Genomic DNA, 18,692 nt, shown 5'->3' with positions numbered 1-18,692 from the left:
AAACATGTCAAAAAGTTTGACAAGGAACTCCGAGTATAGCACCTGCATTTGTGACAGTCTAAATTATATATATATATATATATATATATATATTGATGTATTATCTGCTATCTCAACTTAAGGGATTAGGGGATTATATTGACGAGGATACTTTAAGAAAATATAATACAATAGTCATAGAGTAAACTGGAATTGTTGTTGCTTCTTCAACTGATGGCATCGAAAAGATGAAAATGGGCAATGCGCAAGGTAGTAAAAATCAGGTTTGTGTGGAATCCTTCTTGAATAATAATATGTCCAATGCACATCTTACAAAGAATTTTCCAGATATTGATAAAATAGCTGCATCTCCTGAAAACAACATGAATTTTAATGTGAATGAGCAAGGAAAAAAAAATTAAACAAACAGTGGAAACGTTTGTCTAAGAAGAATACTTATTTTGATGGAAGCCAAGGAGAAAATCAAATGGGCATAAATGATAGCGATAACGAATGTGAATGTTGGTGTATTTTTCTTTATCTAAATACTAATAGAGTTACTAGAAGAAGACTATTTGATGAACTCGTAACTAAATCTACTATATGGGGTTCCTCTTGAATTATTGCTGGTGATTTTAATGATATAATTGACAAGTCAGAAAAAATTGGAGGACGGGCTAGAGAATCTTGGTGCTTTAATGATTTTAAAAATTTTATTTGGAAACTAAATGGAATTGATTTAGGTTATAAAAGAAAGTCATGGACTTGGTGGTGTTATAGGGAAAATGAGGGTGTGATTCAAGAACGACTTGATACAGATTTAGGATCTCTTAATTGGAGAGCTAAATTTGATATGCAAATGTTATTCAGATCACGTAGCTCTTATTATTTCTACCGAAGCTAGTCTTGTAAGAAAAGAGAAAAGATTTTATTTTGATAAAAGATGGTGTGACAAGGAGGATATTACTAGCAAGATTCAGAGAGCTTGAAATATTAATAATGCTAATGGCTTTGAACAATCTAAGTTTTATTTTAAATTAAAAAATTGTAAATGAAGTTATGGGAGGTAATGAAAATTAATTCTTGGAAAAAAATCTTAGGTATAAAAAAGATGATTGAGGAAGTTAGGAAAAATCTGAGTGGGCTTGATATAAATAAACTAAAAATGCTAAGAAAAGATTTAGGCCAAGCATATAAGGATAAAGAGATTTATTGAAAATAGAAATCTCGAGCTTTATGGTTGAAAGCGGGAGATAAGAATACATCTTTTTTTCATATGTCTAATATCCAGAGAAGGAGAAATACCATTAAGGGTTTTCAAATTGATGATGGTCGCTAAATTTCAGATCAATTAGGTATTGTGAAAATAGTAAATTTTTTTTATAATAACCTGTTTAAGAGCCCGTTTGGATTAGCTGATTTAAAGTAGCTGATACGCATTAAGTGTTGAAAAATACTTTTGCTGAAACCGTTTTAATCAATAAATAATTACGTGTTTGGATGCAAGTCCTGAAATTGATAATAAGTTGCTGCAATGTTTAGTAAAAAAATGTTGATAAGCTTTTTTCTGTTAAGATAACTTAAATAACCTTAGAACTGTTTACACGTATAAGGGTGTAATTTCTTCAAAATCTTAGATTCTAGATCGATTCAAATACAAAATACTATATTTTTCATTTTATTTTAAATACAAATGTGATTGGATAAGATAATTTTGTGATAAATATAATTTATTTTATGGTAAGCATATAATCATAAGCTATATAATAATAATAATAATAATAATAATAATAATAATAATAATTTATCTCTTGTCTTCATCAATATACCAAAAATTTGATATGTCCTCGTTTATTACTTACAATTCAAAGATTAGTACATAATTACATAGATACAAAATATGTAAATGAACAGAGAATTTGATTACCTCAAATATTGTCAACGAGAATTGCAGACTTGAAGAGGCGGAGGGTTTAAGTTTGAAGAAATATGAGGCGGTGAATATCGATATAGGAGTTTTGTTTTAAAAAGGAATAATTTAGGGATGAAATAGTAAAAATCTTGGTCAAACTTAAAATACTTATAAGCTAAAAATTCATAAGTTGGAGTGACCAGCTTATGACTTTTGGCTTATTTTTGACTTATAAGCACCTCACTTATAAGTACTTTTAACTTTACCAAACACGCGGGTATATAAGCCGAAAAGTGCAAATCAGCTTATAAGCTTAGCCAAACACCCTCTAAATCTACTAGACCATCAGATCTTGAGCATATTATTCCTTATGTGTCAATTTTTATTAATGAGTCAATGAATAGGAGACTAATAAGAGATGTATCAGATGCTGAAATTAAGAAGGCTACTTCTTCAATGCATCCCTTAAAAGCTCCAGGTATTGATGGAATGACTCCACTTTTTTCCAGAAATATTGGCATATTATTGGTAAGGATGTTTGTCTTCAGCAGTTAGCTTTCATTTAGGATATTTAATTCCAGAATGGAGCCAAACTTTAATTACTTTGATTCCTAAAGTTAAAAGTCCTATCTCTGTAGCTCAATTTAGACCTATAAGTTTGTGTTCAACTGCTTATAAAATTATTGCTAAAGTGTTAGAGGCTAGAATGAAAGAATTTCTTTGTATGATTATCTCCCCAAATCAAGTAGCTTTTGTGGGAAATAGACAAATTACTGATAATGTAGTGCTTGCTCATGAGTTTATGCATTTGCTTAAAAATAAAAGAAGAGAAATAGAAAAATTTATGGCTATGAAATTTGATATATCCAAAGCATAGGATTTTTGCTAAGGAAATGCTTTTAAAAATGGGATATGATAAAATATTTGTGGGATGGATAATGGAGTGTATTATTTCAACAAGTTATAGATTTAATATTAATTGCGAAGTAACTGATTGGATTAAGCCAACAAGGGAATTAAGATAGGGTGACCCATTATCACCATATTTATTTTTGATTTGTGCTGAAGATTTATCTACTCTCTTAAAAACGGCAGAAGATAGGGTTCAAATACGACCCATTATCACCATATTTATAAAAGTACTGTTAATGATAACTTTTACCTTAAAGTGACAGCTTATAAATTTAGAATCCGGGACTTCGAAATTGGGAGAATTAAATAGATTTTTTTGTGAAGATGATATAAATGCTATTTTAACAATCCCTTTACCTACCACTATTTCTAGAGATAAATTTATATGACACTATACCAAATCCGGTAACTATGAAGTTAGATCTGGTTATTATACTGCAAAATATATAAGCAAACTAAGTGAGAATAACAGGAATATTGCTCAATCTAGTTGTCATTCTTTCCCTAAAGCTTTTTGAAATTATTTATGGGCTATGAATATTAAAAATAAGCATAAACATTTTCTTAGAAGATGTGTGCTTAACACTTTACCTGTGAGTATTATTCTTAGAAAGAGAATGAATCAAGTTAATGGTGTATGTAAAAGATATGTTGAAGAAAAGTGTGAAGGTTTCTTAGGACGTTGAAGTGGCTTGTGAAGATATTTGGAACATGAATGCAAACCTTGAACATGTTTCTTTTGTATATATTCCTAAGACGTTTAATTCTGTTGCTCGCAGCTTAGCACAGTTCTTAGTGTTTTTAGTACATAGTATTTCTTGGGAAAGTATATTTTCAAGTTGGATTGTAAATGAGGTCACGCTCCTTTGGACATATCTCGTCCTTTATGACATAATAGATGAATGTTTTCGATGAGAAAAAAAATAGATATCTCACTGTTATGTCAGCTACTTCCTTGAATTTTAACTAGTCCTATACTTTTACATGTGATTCTTATATGAATTTAATTTGTATATATCAGATACCATTAGATTTATACACTATCAAGATTCAAGTGTAATGTAACTTGTAAAGTAGTTGGTTGTTCGCTTTATTTTTTATGTCATTAATTTCATATACTAATGGAGCAAGATGTTCAGTGAGGTTTTATGTGATCAACCCGAACTTGTATGGAATTGAGATAATATTATTGTATGGACAATTGTCTATAATCAACATTTTGGCAACCTATTAAGTTATACGAAGAATAGTTATACATGATTCAAAATCTAAACCAAACATTGGATAAATTATATACCATGATTATTTTCCTTATACATCACAAATGACCCCTTATTGTCCTTATGTCATACTAGTGCTTACCATTTTAGAATATCGGAGCTTAATTTGATGCATTATTGCTCAACCAATCTATGGAGGGTAGCTGATGAAATTAACTTACAAAAAGTAAGAAACACCATAGAAGCAACATGCTATAATCTCTAACACCATATTCAGCTATCAAAGTTAAGTGGCAATGATAAGTAATTTGAGTCAAAAACAATGAATTCAGTTGAAGTCGCCTAAATAAGGAGTTGAGAGTTGAAGTGACAAGCAGAGTACAAGTCCAACTTCCAAAGAATGCTTGCACAGCTTTCACCGGCCAACTTAACGAAAGAAAAATAAGAGACTATTGAAACCTCACTTTCTCTTCTCATTAACATTTAGCGTTCTCTCTTCAGGATCTCCCTCGTTTCTCGTACATTTTACAGTGTATTTACAGTTTGCTGTAACCGTTCACATCCAGAAGTTCAGATTAATCAATACAGAAAGTCCAATAATTATGTCGTCTTTTGTTTTCCGTTGGTGAAACGTAACCAGAGCATAAAGGCCTAATAGAAATAAAGGGAAAAGGGAAATGTGTTTTCTTTTTCTTTTGGTTGGACACAAGGAAAAATAAGAACGAGTGGCTGTTTGGTCAACTGTTATAACCTCTTTGGATTTAGACAGCAGACTAAAAGTTGCATATTAATAGGAAACTTGTAAAGACAAATGAATAGAAAATGAACAGCCAATATCATAGTGATAAGATTACCAACAAACAAACAAAGAATGAAAACATTACATATGAATCTTTTCTGCACTGAATTCCGAGGTGAAGTTTTATTTAGAAATTCGACGAGTAAAATGAGATCCTAGGATGAGAGACCAGCCTTGATCTTCTGAACAGTAACAACATCAGTCTTGAATAACTTAGCGAGAATCTGATCATCGACAGTAGTAGCAAACCATGTTGTAGGAAGTTAAACAGTTCCAGCATTTGCGCTACCAATTGCAGAAACAGCTATAGCTGATTTATTCCAATCACAATTGTATTGATAATGTACTAGTCCTTTTGGAAACAGAAACAAGTCTCCGAATTGTAAAGTCCGAGTGTAGACCTTGTTAGTACTAGTGTCCCTCAAACCAACCTGAAGATTCCTTTGCACCATGAATAAGAGCTCGACTGCACGAGGGTGGGTGTGGGGCGGGTTGACACCCGTGCAAGAGAACTGAAGGACAGCAAGTAAAGCTGGAAATTTTGCCTTGTTAGCTTTTGTCACTTTGAAGTTTGTGATAATGCTGCCAAAACTTCCGTGCATGCCAGTGAAGGTGAAGAAATTCCCATCCATTGTCTCTCCAGTCTGATCTTTAGGAACAATGAAGTCAGTCAAGATATATGGATCGCCTGCTTGAGCCATCCAAGAACTAGTAAGAATAGCAACAACAAAGACGACTACAATTTTAGTGAGGCACGAGGCCATTTTTTCTCTTCTGAGGAGAGTATGAGATGAATCTAATTGGACTTGGAAACGTTTTGCGAAATCTACACTGTATAGCTGCCGGGAAATGTATATTTTTTGTATATTAATATTTCATATACATATTTTATATAGAATTAGTGCATATCTTTTTCATATTTGGCCAGCCGTTGTAATTATTCTCAACTGATCGGCCAAAGCTTGATCCTTATTTATTCTCTTTGCTACATATGGCAGAACCTAAAATAAAGTTTACAACATGAGTTAACTTGCTGAAGCAGTATGTAAAAGTTGGTAGAGATTAGAAATAAACACTTTTATCAGTTTCCCCCCTACAACTAAAGGGTTAATCTTGTTTCTCTTCCGAGTCAAAAGCCAAATGCCCCCAAACTAGAAAAGGAATGAGATGCATTATCTAGTTCAACTTCAATTTGCTTTATTTCAACTACAGGATTGGTTCTATTTTGAATAATTATCTTAACAATCCACCAGTAACAATATTACATTTATTTGTGCGATGAAATGAACCTTGGGCCTAACTCGTCAAATTGATAAGTACAGATGTCAAACCATACCTTGGTTAAGCTTGACCATTGGAGGCATTGGAGAAGCCAGCAAAAACAGAGTATAGGTCCAACTTCCAAAGAATGCCTGCACAGCTTTCACTAGCCAACTTGAGGAAAGAAAATAAGAGACCATTGAAACTTTACTTTCTCTTCTTATTGACATTCAAAATCTCCTCTCTTTCTTGTGCATTTACAGTTTGCTCTAACCGTTCACATCCAGAAGTTCAGATTACTCAATAGAGAAAGTCCAATAATTATGTCGTTTTTTGCTTTCCATTGGCCAAACATAACCAGAGCAGAAAGGCCTAATAGAAAGTCCCTTCTCAAAGTAACTTAAATATCTCAACAGCTTTCCCTTCTCAGCAACTCAGAAAAACCAAACTGAAAACAAAAGAAAAGGATATGTTAGAACACTTAGCCAATCAGCATTGAACATAATATTTTGATTAGCGATACATGAATGATTCCTCTAGACAAGTAATCAACAATCATGGTTTTATCTGGCTACGAAAATGATTCCTAAACTTACTGCCAAGTCAAGAAGTTTCAATATGTCATAGCTCACAGTCAATTTTTTACGATAATGAAGCTAGAAGAACAAAGCAACATCAAGGGAGCCAAGCTGCAATTTCATCTTCGAAGTTATTTGGTTTAACGATTAATCAACAACTGAAGTCTTCTCAATTATTCAAGATCTAGCATAGTTTCAACGACATCATGATACGTCCGTTCTGTTTCCTAACTTCTGATGCAAATTAATGCTGATTTTCAAGTTTTAATCTTCCACATGAGGTTGACTCAAAAAGGGAAAGGAAAAAAAACACAAACAGATAAAATGAAGTTGGAAGGTGACAATTTAATATCCTTTCAACTATGCTCTAGAAGTTCGGAAAATGAGAAAATTCATCAGTATTACCTATCAAATGCAGGGTTGTTAGAAACTCAAAGATAAAATGAACAAAGCAATACGTGATGAAAAAGAACTGAGTTTGGAGATCTTCATCCATATATTTTGCTTTCCAAGCTTGATGAAGTCTTCTTAAAAGGAATTGGGAAAAAAGTACCTGATTGTGAAATACAGATTGCATGTTTCCGACCATTCATGCTCTTCCATGAATTGACTGGGGTTTAAGAACAACGAACAGAAAATTGAACAACTGCAACAGTGGCAATGTATCAACGGCCAAATCGAGCTAGTAGAAAAGCAAAGGAGGAAATCCTCAAAATAGAATACCAAGTTATTCTGCATCATATTTTGAACAGCTAATATGCATCAACTGAAACAAAAGAACTAATAAGAGATGGCTCTTTCTTGGTTATGCTGTCAAGTCTAACGAGTAAATTGAAAACTACTGCCAGTATATGTTTGTTATCTAACCTTGAAAGTATTCCAACTAGCATATGTTTCCTTGCCTTTCCAACTGTACTCGAACTTTTGCTTCTTCAAAGGACTGAAATCGAATGAACAACCCTCATCCGGCGACTGGGGAAACAAATAAACATTGTGTGACAGGAAAAAACAACTAGTAAACAAACAAGGAGAAATACATAGAAAGGATATTACAGGCGAGTTTACTGGCAAAATAGCTTATGTTAATGAGAGGATATAACTTAAGGTGGCATACCAGATGAGGTGACCATCAATCCAAATAAATGTCTACTCCATAACCACCACCTCCTTCCTCAACTCACTGTAAAAAGAGAAACAACAAAAAATAACATGAATTTCTGTTGAGGTGAAACTTCAAGCAATACTTGTCCTAAAAGAATTGTCAAGTAAGATTGACTCATATTTCAAATGACTATGCACATCTGGCTGACATATATGTGCATGATATAACGTAATGTTTATATCTTCAGTCCAAACCTCTGAATATTCAAAACAAAAACTGATGTTTTAACTATTGTGCTATAGCTATACTGATAAAATCTTAGTCTGTGCTATCAAATACAGTCGCATGAACTTGAAATCAATTTGATATAACACGTGCTTAAATAACGGAAGCAGACAATCAAAATCTTATCCAATCTTATCAATTTGGCTACCTTACTGAGAAAGTGAGGTTGCCTTTATCTGGACCTTTTAATCTTTTTCATATATCTGACCAGTTGTATTAGAACCTTTGCTTCTTCTTTGCAGTGCATCCAGTTACCAGGGAAAGGATATCACAGGCAAGTTAATAAGAGGGCAGAACTTCAGTCAGCATACCAGATGAGGTGATCGTCAATCAATTTAAATGCTGATTAAAGCAATCCTGAGTATGTACTCGCCTTTAGTAAAGTTTGTGTCACAAAGAAGATGATATTGTAAATGCACAAACAGGACATGATCTATTCCTTTAATTTTAGGCAAAACCGTCAATGCTCAACATAAGACTTAATATTCGCACAGCCTTTTTTATTTCTCAAACTGAGAAACAGACCTTTAATGTGAAACTTCAACTGCAGCCAGAATGTTTTCTTTATATTTGAGATGGTTATCCAAACATACCATACTTGATGCTAATATTTACCTTCTGTAGGGAACTGTCAAATTCACATAAAACTGCTTTAGTTTTATCTTTGAGTCCAATCAGCATTGAAATTTGATATCTTGAAAACAAATAGAAACTCATCCACACTCCACATCAGAGAGCTACATCATGTTGAAATGAAAAATCCATGTGACTATTGGCGATTGGAAAGGAAACTTGGTATGAGAAATTTTTAATCATAGAAGCATCAAACAAAATGTTATTCCGTGTAAGATCTTCCGTGTGATGTTAACTGATCTCTAAAAATAAGTGTCAAATGATATATCTAAATTTTCTTTGCAAATGAACTTGTGTTTAATCAAGAGGAATGAAACATGACATTTTGAATCAAAAAGAATTCCAAGCTTAGGAGAACCAACTTTCATTTTTTTCTTTGCAATTGAAAGTTGGATAGGTGTCTCCAAATTGAGTTCAGGAATCAGGGCATTTTGAAATTTTCAGGTAACTTCCCAATCAACTTGGAGAAACTTTCAATTTAAAGAGAACAAAAACTTACTGATCGATTTGACAGACTTCTAGCAACATATTTCCCGTTCGGTCAAACAATACTTAGTGATTTGTCATGATAGTTTGGAAGAAAACCTGAAAGTAGTGCAATCAAGTGAAATTTTTTAAGCTGAAGAACTTGGTAGAGAAAATGAATGTTAATGCAGCAAAACTTTACTCAGAGCAAATCAAGGCTGAACTGTATAATACACAAAACTAGTGTCTCCTCGGCTATAACAAAATGGACCTATTTGATAGTTGATAGCACTAGATGATTTAATTGATAACAGAAATGACTAGTTCTTTTAACTGATCTATTGGAAGAAACTACCGTACAAAGTTTTGCACAATATTTTCTAATAGTGATCAAAGAGAAGTAGTAATTTTCTTCACTTACACTTTGCTGACAGACCACATTCAAGGTAATTGTCCATTAGATTGAGAATGTCAGCACAACTTTCCAATCACCAATGGAGCTAAGAGCGGTAATAGCTTGCATATTGTTACCCAAATCCTGATAAAAATAATTGCTAAGTTGATATCCGATAATCATATTGGGAAGCAAACTTTTCTATTTTTTATAGATAGGAGACAAACTTTGTGTCGCGTATACCTTTGAATTCTGTTAGAGCTTCGCATTCAATAGTGGACATGTGCATTACTCTAAACCACCTCCTCCTTGCTCAACTCACTGAATAGGGGAAAGAACAAGAATACATGAATTTCTATTGAGATGAAAGTTCAAGGAATACATGAACTAAAATTAATCAAGTAAGACGAAGAATGAGATATATGACAAGAATACATGAATTGCAATTATCTGTGCAGGGTAAAAGATGAGTAGTTTATCAATATGACATTTTGCTAACTACTTTCTAGAGCAAATTATTAAAGTTTTGCACAATATTTTCTAATAGTGATCAAAGAGAAGTAGTAATTTTCTTCACTTACACTTTGCTGACAGACCACATTCAAGGTAATTGTCCATTCGATTGAGAATGTCAGCACAACTTTCCAATCACCAATGGAGCTAAGAGCGGTAATAGCTTGCATATTGTTACCCAAATCCTGATAAAAATAATTGCTAAGTTGATATCCGATAATCATATTGGGAAGCAAACTTTTCTATTTTTTATAGATAGGAGACAAACTTTGTGTCGCGTATACCTTTGAATTCTGTTAGAGCTTCGCATTCAATAGTGGACATGTGCATTACTCTAAACCACCTCCTCCTTGCTCAACTCACTGAATAGGGGAAAGAACAAGAATACATGAATTTCTATTGAGATGAAAGTTCAAGGAATACATGAACTAAAATTAATCAAGTAAGACGAAGAATGAGATATATGACAAGAATACATGAATTGCAATTATCTGTGCAGGGTAAAAGATGAGTAGTTTATCAATATGACATTTTGCTAACTACTTTCTAGAGCAAATTATTAAAGTTTTGCACAATATTTTCTAATAGTGATCAAAGAGAAGTAGTAATTTTCTTCACTTACACTTTGCTGACAGACCACATTCAAGGTAATTGTCCATTCGATTGAGAATGTCAGCACAACTTTCCAATCACCAATGGAGCTAAGAGCGGTAATAGCTTGCATATTGTTACCCAAATCCTGATAAAAATAATTGCTAAGTTGATATCCGATAATCATATTGGGAAGCAAACTTTTCTATTTTTTATAGATAGGAGACAAACTTTGTGTCGCGTATACCTTTGAATTCTGTTAGAGCTTCGCATTCAATAGTGGACATGTGCATTACTCTAAACCACCTCCTCCTTGCTCAACTCACTGAATAGGGGAAAGAACAAGAATACATGAATTTCTATTGAGATGAAAGTTCAAGGAATACATGAACTAAAATTAATCAAGTAAGACGAAGAATGAGATATATGACAAGAATACATGAATTGCAATTATCTGTGCAGGGTAAAAGATGAGTAGTTTATCAATATGACATTTTGCTAACTACTTTCTAGAGCAAATTATTAAAGTTTTGCACAATATTTTCTAATAGTGATCAAAGAGAAGTAGTAATTTTCTTCACTTACACTTTGCTGACAGACCACATTCAAGGTAATTGTCCATTCGATTGAGAATGTCAGCACAACTTTCCAATCACCAATGGAGCTAAGAGCGGTAATAGCTTGCATATTGTTACCCAAATCCTGATAAAAATAATTGCTAAGTTGATATCCGATAATCATATTGGGAAGCAAACTTTTCTATTTTTTATAGATAGGAGACAAACTTTGTGTCGCGTATACCTTTGAATTCTGTTAGAGCTTCGCATTCAATAGTGGACATGTGCATTACTCTAAACCACCTCCTCCTTGCTCAACTCACTGAATAGGGGAAAGAACAAGAATACATGAATTTCTATTGAGATGAAAGTTCAAGGAATACATGAACTAAAATTAATCAAGTAAGACGAAGAATGAGATATATGACAAGAATACATGAATTGCAATTATCTGTGCAGGGTAAAAGATGAGTAGTTTATCAATATGACATTTTGCTAACTACTTTCTAGAGCAAATTATTAAATCCTATTTATAATAAGTTTTTGTCATAATGTATAAAGATTTCTGCAGTTGCAACATATAAGTAACTCTTTTGACAGCTAACCTCAAATTTCATTTGGAGCAAAGACGCTTCCTCGGCTTCACAGTGCAAATAGACGCTACATACTGCTTAACAAGATATAACGAATAAAAGGAATTAACACGCAAGCAAAGGTAAGTAGTAAAAACTTGAAAAATAACTACAGAAAGAGAGAGAAATTAGCATCACATGAATGCTGAAAAGGGACACTTCTTTTTGCTATCAGTTAGGCAAAATTACTCTTACATTAATGAAAAAAACAATCTAGCTGAGACAATATCTGAAGCGGTATTGCTGTCGACTCCTGACAATGCAAGTTTAACTATTTCCTAAAACTTTCGGATGATTATACACACACACACACACACTGAAATATAATTTCTATATGGAGCTTTAGCATAGAGCTCTGTGTTTAATGAAGAGCAAAACATAATTCATGTCATAGGAAGCAAATTGAACATCTATAATAGTGGGGAGCTACATCATTCTGACATACCATCAAATTTCTTTCTTTCTAGTTTCTACTGGAAATGAAACTTCACACAGTAGGATGAATCATTCTTCTTAATCAAGACAAGAATATCAGTTGCTCATGGTCGGGTTTAACTGGAAAAGAGTACAAATACTTATTGATTCATTAGAGAGACTCCTAGCAAACTGGTTTTCATTCGTCAAACATTGCATTTGCGATCTGTTAAGATATGTTGGAAAGTAAACCTGGAAGTGGTGCAATCAAGTGAAAATCTTTAAGAAGAAGATTTTGTTAAAACAAATAAACCGTAAGAGAGTGAAGCCTTAAACTACTATATCAAATCTATGAAGATTAATCCACAGTAGAGAAAGAATTACTCGAAGCAAATCAAGTTTCATAAAACGTGTAAAACGTATAGCTTAGTGTCAATCTGAGCTATACACAAAACAATGGATGTAAAACGTTTTGACAGTTAAGAGCAGTGGATGACTTAAGAGAAATGACTAGCCCTTTTCACTGACTGATTAAAGAGAACTAATGCCGGCAAATTACACACAAAAGAGAAGTATGATTCTTCACTTACATTCTGATGACAGATCACAGTTGAGGTCATTGCCTATTCAATAGAGAATTTCAGCACAACTTTCCTTTCACCAACTGAGTAAGGAGTTGTAAAGGAAAAGAATTAACAGAAAAGCAAAGAGAAGTAACGAAAAATAAAAAGCTACTTGAAAAGAAAAAAAGAAAAAGAAAAACTTACATCTGTTAGAACACCTTCGTTTTAATCATCACAGGTATTCCTGATTGATATGTAAGGTGGGAATATGAGCAATATTTGGCCAGTAATCCCCCTTCTCAAATTCTAGGAGTGGGTTGAGCAATGGGCAGCAGTAAATAGATAGTTGGGAGATGGAAGAGGGCATCCCTTTTACTGGAAGAGATTGGAGTTTAGGGCAATCATAGATATACAGCTTAGAGAGGGAGGAAGGCAGCGCTGATTCTGGAAGAGGTTGGAGATTACCGCAATGACAGATAGGCAGCAGAGAGAGGGAGGGCAGCACTGATTCTGGAATAGATTTGAGTTGATGACAGTTTTGAATATTTAGGCATTGAAGCGAGGTGAGGCGCCGAAGACCTTCGGTCGGTAGTGAATGGAGCTTATCATGGCCAGATAATATTAGCTGAGAAAGAGATGAGGGAAGCCCTTCTTCCAACAGTGACTGAATTTGAGGTAAATTAAAAGTATCTAGATATTCAAGAGAGGTGAGGCTTTTGAGAACTTGGCTGCTTAATGTTTTCAGATTTTTTATCCAAAGAGTTCGAATAGAGGAAGGCAACTCCCAATTTTCACCAGCAGGAATCTCTTCGTCACTGCCATCATGGATGATGTTTAACACTGTGAGACAGGGGAGTCTCTGTAAACCCCACTCCTTTCGCCCATTCACCAGTTTCTTGCAATCCCAGATCTTAAGGACTTCTAAATTGAAGGGCAGTCCTCCTTCAGGAAAGGACTCTATTTCTCGACAATTAAACAGTTCCAATTCCTTAAGAGATGGAAGGAGTTCCTTCATATGTTCTGGCAGCGACTTCAGTTTATCGCAGTTGCTAATATCCAAAGTATGCAACGACGTCGTTTGAGCCACCGAAAATATTTCAAGATTCTCACATCCATAAATTATGAGATCTTCAGCTCCGTTGGGAATCAGAAGCCTGGTAAGGCCGTGGCAACTGCTTACACTCAAATAGCTTGCTTGTGGGACCAACTCGTTTATAGAATCACATCCTTCAAGTTCCAATTCCTCCAGAAACATGTTACTTCCTCCAGAAATCATATCGCCAACTGATGACTCCAATTTCAATTTCCCACAATAATTTAACTTTATTTCCTTCAAGCTATTTGGCATACTGCTAAGAGGCAAGGAGGTAAGAGACTGACAATCACTTATGCATAATTCAACTATCTGTTTCATTCCCTGTAGTTGAGACAAAAACAGTTCAGCATCATCAAAAAGAACTCCAACCTTAGGAGAACCTTCAACTTCAAACTTTTTTAGACTTGAAAGTTGGATAGGTGTCTCCAGATTGAGTTCCGGACAATTTGAAATTTTCAAACTTGTCAGAGAACAAAGATTTTCAGGCAACTTTCCAATCAACTTGGGGCAATTTTTAATTGAAAGATACTGAAGTATAGGAAACTCTTCTCCATTCCCTAGTACGTGCCACTGCTTCCACTCCAGCATCTCTGTAAACAGAAGTCGCTCAAGAGAGTTAAAAGGCTTTTTGGAGGACGAACTACCATAGAATTCGTCAGTCACCTCTGTTATTTGATGCATCCCTCTAATGGTAAGGAATTTCAAAGAAGGAAGTTGTCCTAATGCTGGCAAGGAATAACAGTCCTTGCAGTTACTAAGAGACAATTTAACCAGCTCAGAAAATGAATAATCAGCTAGCCATTTTGGAAAATTTGTCCCTCTATATCCGATGATCTTGAGTTCTTTAACGTTTGGATTTGGATGCATCTCACAAAGTATGTCTCTTTCATTTTGTGAACTGTCCGCAATACTTACACTCCACTTCAATGATAACTTTTCAATATGTTCCTTTCCTCTCATATTTGCCTTCAAAGCTTCCCTTCTATCCGCCACATTTTCCAGCTGTTGAATTGATAGAGATCCATACAAGTTATGTAGTTCACCCAAATCTTCCATTCTCGAACCACTGCGATCACCTAGAAGAAATTTAGCTCCCAATAACACACGGATGCTTTTCAACTTGCTCGGATGTAGCAGCGTCTTCAAGCGAGGAGTGTAGCTAATATCAAGGTGACGCAAGTTTATCAACTTTTCCATCTGCCGCGGTAACTCCTCAAGGAATTCACAAAATGATAAGAGAAGTGTCTGTAAGTTATAGAGTACACAAATGGAATCTGGCAACTGCTCTATTTTTGTCCAAGAAAGGTCCAAAAATCTTAGGAGCTTTAATTCAATAAACAAGACATTCGGCAACTCCACAATCGCATAACCAGACAATGATAGTGCCCTTAAGGATGTTAGTCTTGGCAATATATTATGCAACACCCTCTTACTTAGAGTTGGACCATAGAGCTCTATACTGTTGATTGGAAGCAATGTCCTCAGCTGGTCCAATTTGTCGAGAGGTTTCAATTTCTCAAAGTCACCATATCCCATTGAATATGATAGGTGTCGACTTCGTTGCAACATATGAGACTCTTGGTATTCTTCCAACCTGATACAAAGTTTTGAAGATGTAATTTGGGCCAAATCATTCACAAGGTCATGCATTAAGAATTCCTCTGCATTATTTTTAGAAGACTCTGGAACCCTTTCGAAAAGTGATCTTGATTGCAACTCGAGAAAGCATAGGTTGGCTAAATCTTCAATTGTTTCATTTTTTTGCAACCCTTGTACTAGACCATTAGCAATCCACAACTGAATGACTTGTTTTTTCTGAAATGGATAATCTTTCGGAAATATTGCACAGTAGGAAAAGCATTGCTTCAAATGCACGGGAAGATCATTGTAGCTCAACATCAACGCTGGTAATATGCTTTTGTCTTGCAGCTCCCATATTTCACTCCTCAAAATGCTTCTCCACTTTTCAATCTTTGATTTGGACTTTAACAAGCCAGCAAGTGTCTTTAGTGCTAAGGGCAAACCTTTGCACTTAGCTGCGATTTGTTTTCCTACCTCTTCAAGTTCTGGATGTTCCTTAGGATCCATGTTGTCAAATGCATGTCTTTTGAATAAAGACCAAGAGAAATCACTAGACAAAGTATCCATGCTAATTTGCTCATTACCCATCGTATTGGCAACACTTTCCTTACGTGTCGTCACAATGATTGTACTTCCTGCATCTCCTTGAACAAAATTATTTTTCAAGTCATCCCATGCATTATAGTTGTCATTCCAAACATCATCCAGAACAATAAGAAATTTTTTTCCCTTTAAGCTTTCCTTCAATTTGACCTGTAGCTGATTAAGATTGTTATCGTCCTTTGAGTCAAATGAGCCAATTTCTTGAAGTAAACCTTTTGTTATTCTGAAATCATCATATGGTTCAGACACACAAAACCAAGCTTTCAAATCGAAATAGTTTTTAACCTTCTCATCATTATAAACAACTTTAGCAAGTGTTGTCTTGCCAAGCCCAGGCATTCCAACAATAGGAATTACTCTCAAACTTTTACCATTTGTATCAACAGATAATAAACGGCCCAACAATTCCTCTATTTCATTTTGCCTGCCAAAGATTTCAGATTCATCAACCAAAGATGTTGAAGGCACTCTAGTTTCTTGTTTACCAGAAACAAGATAGTCCTTTAGGCCAAGTCTACCAATTTGCTTTTCCAACTCCTCCAATGTTGTAGTGGTGCCTTCCAACTTCTCCTTTATGCTAAGAAAAAATTCATCACTCAAGCACAAGTTGAGGTCACTTACTTGCTGATTGCTTGTTTCTGCATGATTTTGATGCTGACTTTCCACCTTAACTCTCAGAACTTCATAATTGATTTCCTCCATTAAGTTTTCAGCACTGTCCACAGCATCCTGAAGTTCATTAAGCCACTGGTTGACGTATCGATTTGATGTCTGCTTATTCTCTGCATCACTTAGCACAGCTTGAAGACCAAGCAAAGTCAGCCTCAGCTTCTTTAAGAGTTGAAAATCATGCTTTTGCCTCTGAAACATCTTGAGCAGCTCACCCTGAGGAGCAAGCCTATCAAAGAGAACATTTAAAGCTGAAGATAGAAATGCACCTCCAACTGCTAAGCCAATCTCCATTTCTGAAAGCTGCAAAGAAAAACAAGAAAATCACAAAATGATTAAGAACTTGGAGAGGATTAATATTTCAATCTTAAAAATAGTCTTAGTTTTACCAGTTCAATGTTAAGAGTAATATGAAAAAGAATGCTCAGAGTATATGCTAGCTGTGTCCGTGCTTTAGCAAACGTAACTTGTTCTTCTTAGAAGACCTTATATCTCTCTTTTTCTTTCTTTTCAAAAAGCAAGACTTTTTAACCAATAAAAAGACAAAGACTTCATAATGGAATTAACTATTCATTGAATAATTGAGGCAAGAGAGGACAGGCTACTTGGGAAATGATGTAAATTGCTGGGGTATGCGTTGGGTGAGCCTTCCAATTTTAACTATTGGGCTGAAATAGATCGATGTAATCGTATATTGCTTTGAATTTAAGGTAATGAATGGAAATCTGAGTCACACTCGTGAGAATAACTGGAAAACTATATCAAGCATTTATTTTTTAGACGGAGAACCACAATCAATCCTTGAGTAGTGGAGTATAAAGGATTAAAAAATAATTTAAAAGAATCCTACAAAAGAAGAGATGGATTGCACAAAAACAATCCAAAGTAGGAGGGAGTAGTAAAGTTCCTTCGGTCTTTACTAAATTAAATGTTTTAGTTTCGAGTTTTAGAATGCAGTCCTCTTTACTAGTAAGCGCTAAAATATTCATACGAGGCTTTTTATAGCGTGAATACAAATTAGTCCGAACATGGAAATTTCGAACACGACATAAATGCAGATTAATTGGGCCAGTTCAGTTTGGAGATTAATGCTTCTATCTTAAAATAGTCTTAATTTTATCACTTCCGTGCTAAAACCAATATGTATTGAACGGTACTACTCTTATATATAACAATCATGACGCTTGATAATATTATGATTTTTAGCACATAGATAAGTATGTATAAAGACATGACTTTTTTTTCAAAATCTTTAATACACCAAATCAAACAATAGATAAGGAATAATTTCAGCATAACTAATTTCAATATAATTAATCTCAGTATTATTAATACACCATATTCGATACTGTTCTTATACACCTTATCATTCAACCCCTAATTTCAAGCTTGTAATTCTTACAACTATATTCGCTATTAACTACCGTCTGCAGCTAACACGTAGAAAAAAAGAAGCAAAAATGTCCTTGTTTTCTCTTTGCAATTAAAAGTAAGACTATTCACCCAACAAAAAGACAGACTTCGTAACGGAGTCTTGTTTCTTGACTATTCATTACTCAGCTAAATAATTGAGGCAACAGAGGAAAACTATAACTAATCTAACATAACTAATCTCAGTATTACTAATACACCATATTCGATGTTGTTCTTATACACCTTAACAAACAACCCCTAATTTCAAGCTTAGTAATTCTTACAGCTATGTTTGCTACTTAACTACCGTCTACAGCTGACACAGAAATTTAAAAAAAAAGAAGCAAAACTGTCCTTTTTTTCTCTTTGCAATTAAAAGTAAGACTTTTTACCCAACAAAAAAGACAGACTTCGTAATGGAGTCTTGTTTTTCATTACTCAGCTGAATAATTGAGGCAAGAGAGGAAAGATATTGTAGAAATGAAAGAGCCTAAAATAAATTTCTGTAGGGTATGTGTTAA

The 18,692-nt window shown here is 34.3% G+C and overlaps 1 protein-coding gene across 16 annotated transcripts; it reads right to left on the bottom strand.

Moving 5' to 3' along the window:
* Window positions 1-5,305: 5,305 nt before the first annotated feature.
* LOC104095083 (putative disease resistance RPP13-like protein 1) lies at window positions 5,306-17,303 on the bottom strand. 16 transcript variants are annotated; one of them, XM_070192666.1, is made up of 18 exons: window positions 17,148-17,302; window positions 13,014-17,061; window positions 12,837-12,910; window positions 11,806-11,867; window positions 11,445-11,522; window positions 11,229-11,345; window positions 10,891-10,968; window positions 10,675-10,791; window positions 10,337-10,414; window positions 10,121-10,237; window positions 9,783-9,860; window positions 9,567-9,683; window positions 8,196-9,265; window positions 7,775-7,840; window positions 7,528-7,600; window positions 7,214-7,306; window positions 6,159-6,530; window positions 5,306-5,510 (listed from the first exon to the last, which is right to left on the bottom strand). In XM_070192666.1, exon 2 carries the CDS (start codon window positions 17,050-17,052, stop codon window positions 13,042-13,044), a length of 4,011 nt encoding a protein of 1,336 aa, XP_070048767.1. In that variant the 5' UTR covers window positions 17,053-17,061; window positions 17,148-17,302; the 3' UTR covers window positions 5,306-5,510; window positions 6,159-6,530; window positions 7,214-7,306; window positions 7,528-7,600; window positions 7,775-7,840; window positions 8,196-9,265; window positions 9,567-9,683; window positions 9,783-9,860; window positions 10,121-10,237; window positions 10,337-10,414; window positions 10,675-10,791; window positions 10,891-10,968; window positions 11,229-11,345; window positions 11,445-11,522; window positions 11,806-11,867; window positions 12,837-12,910; window positions 13,014-13,041. The 16 variants fall into 16 exon arrangements, with proteins under 16 accessions (XP_070048767.1, XP_070048770.1, XP_070048772.1 ...); XM_070192669.1 differs by having other exon boundaries at window positions 8,663-9,265; XM_070192671.1 differs by having other exon boundaries at window positions 9,180-9,265.
* Between the last annotated feature and the right edge of the window lie 1,389 nt (window positions 17,304-18,692).

Source organism: Nicotiana tomentosiformis, chromosome 1 (assembly GCF_000390325.3).
Source record: "Nicotiana tomentosiformis chromosome 1, ASM39032v3, whole genome shotgun sequence".
Lineage (NCBI taxonomy): Eukaryota > Viridiplantae > Streptophyta > Magnoliopsida > Solanales > Solanaceae > Nicotiana > Nicotiana tomentosiformis.
Note: the sequence above shows the minus strand (reverse complement) of the source record. Positions and strands in the feature narration are given on the sequence as shown.

Coding starts and splice junctions, on each gene's coding strand:
- LOC104095083 (XM_070192670.1), bottom strand. CDS start 17,052: ATGGAGATTGGCTTAGCAGTTGGAGGTGCATTTCTATCTTCAGCTTTA.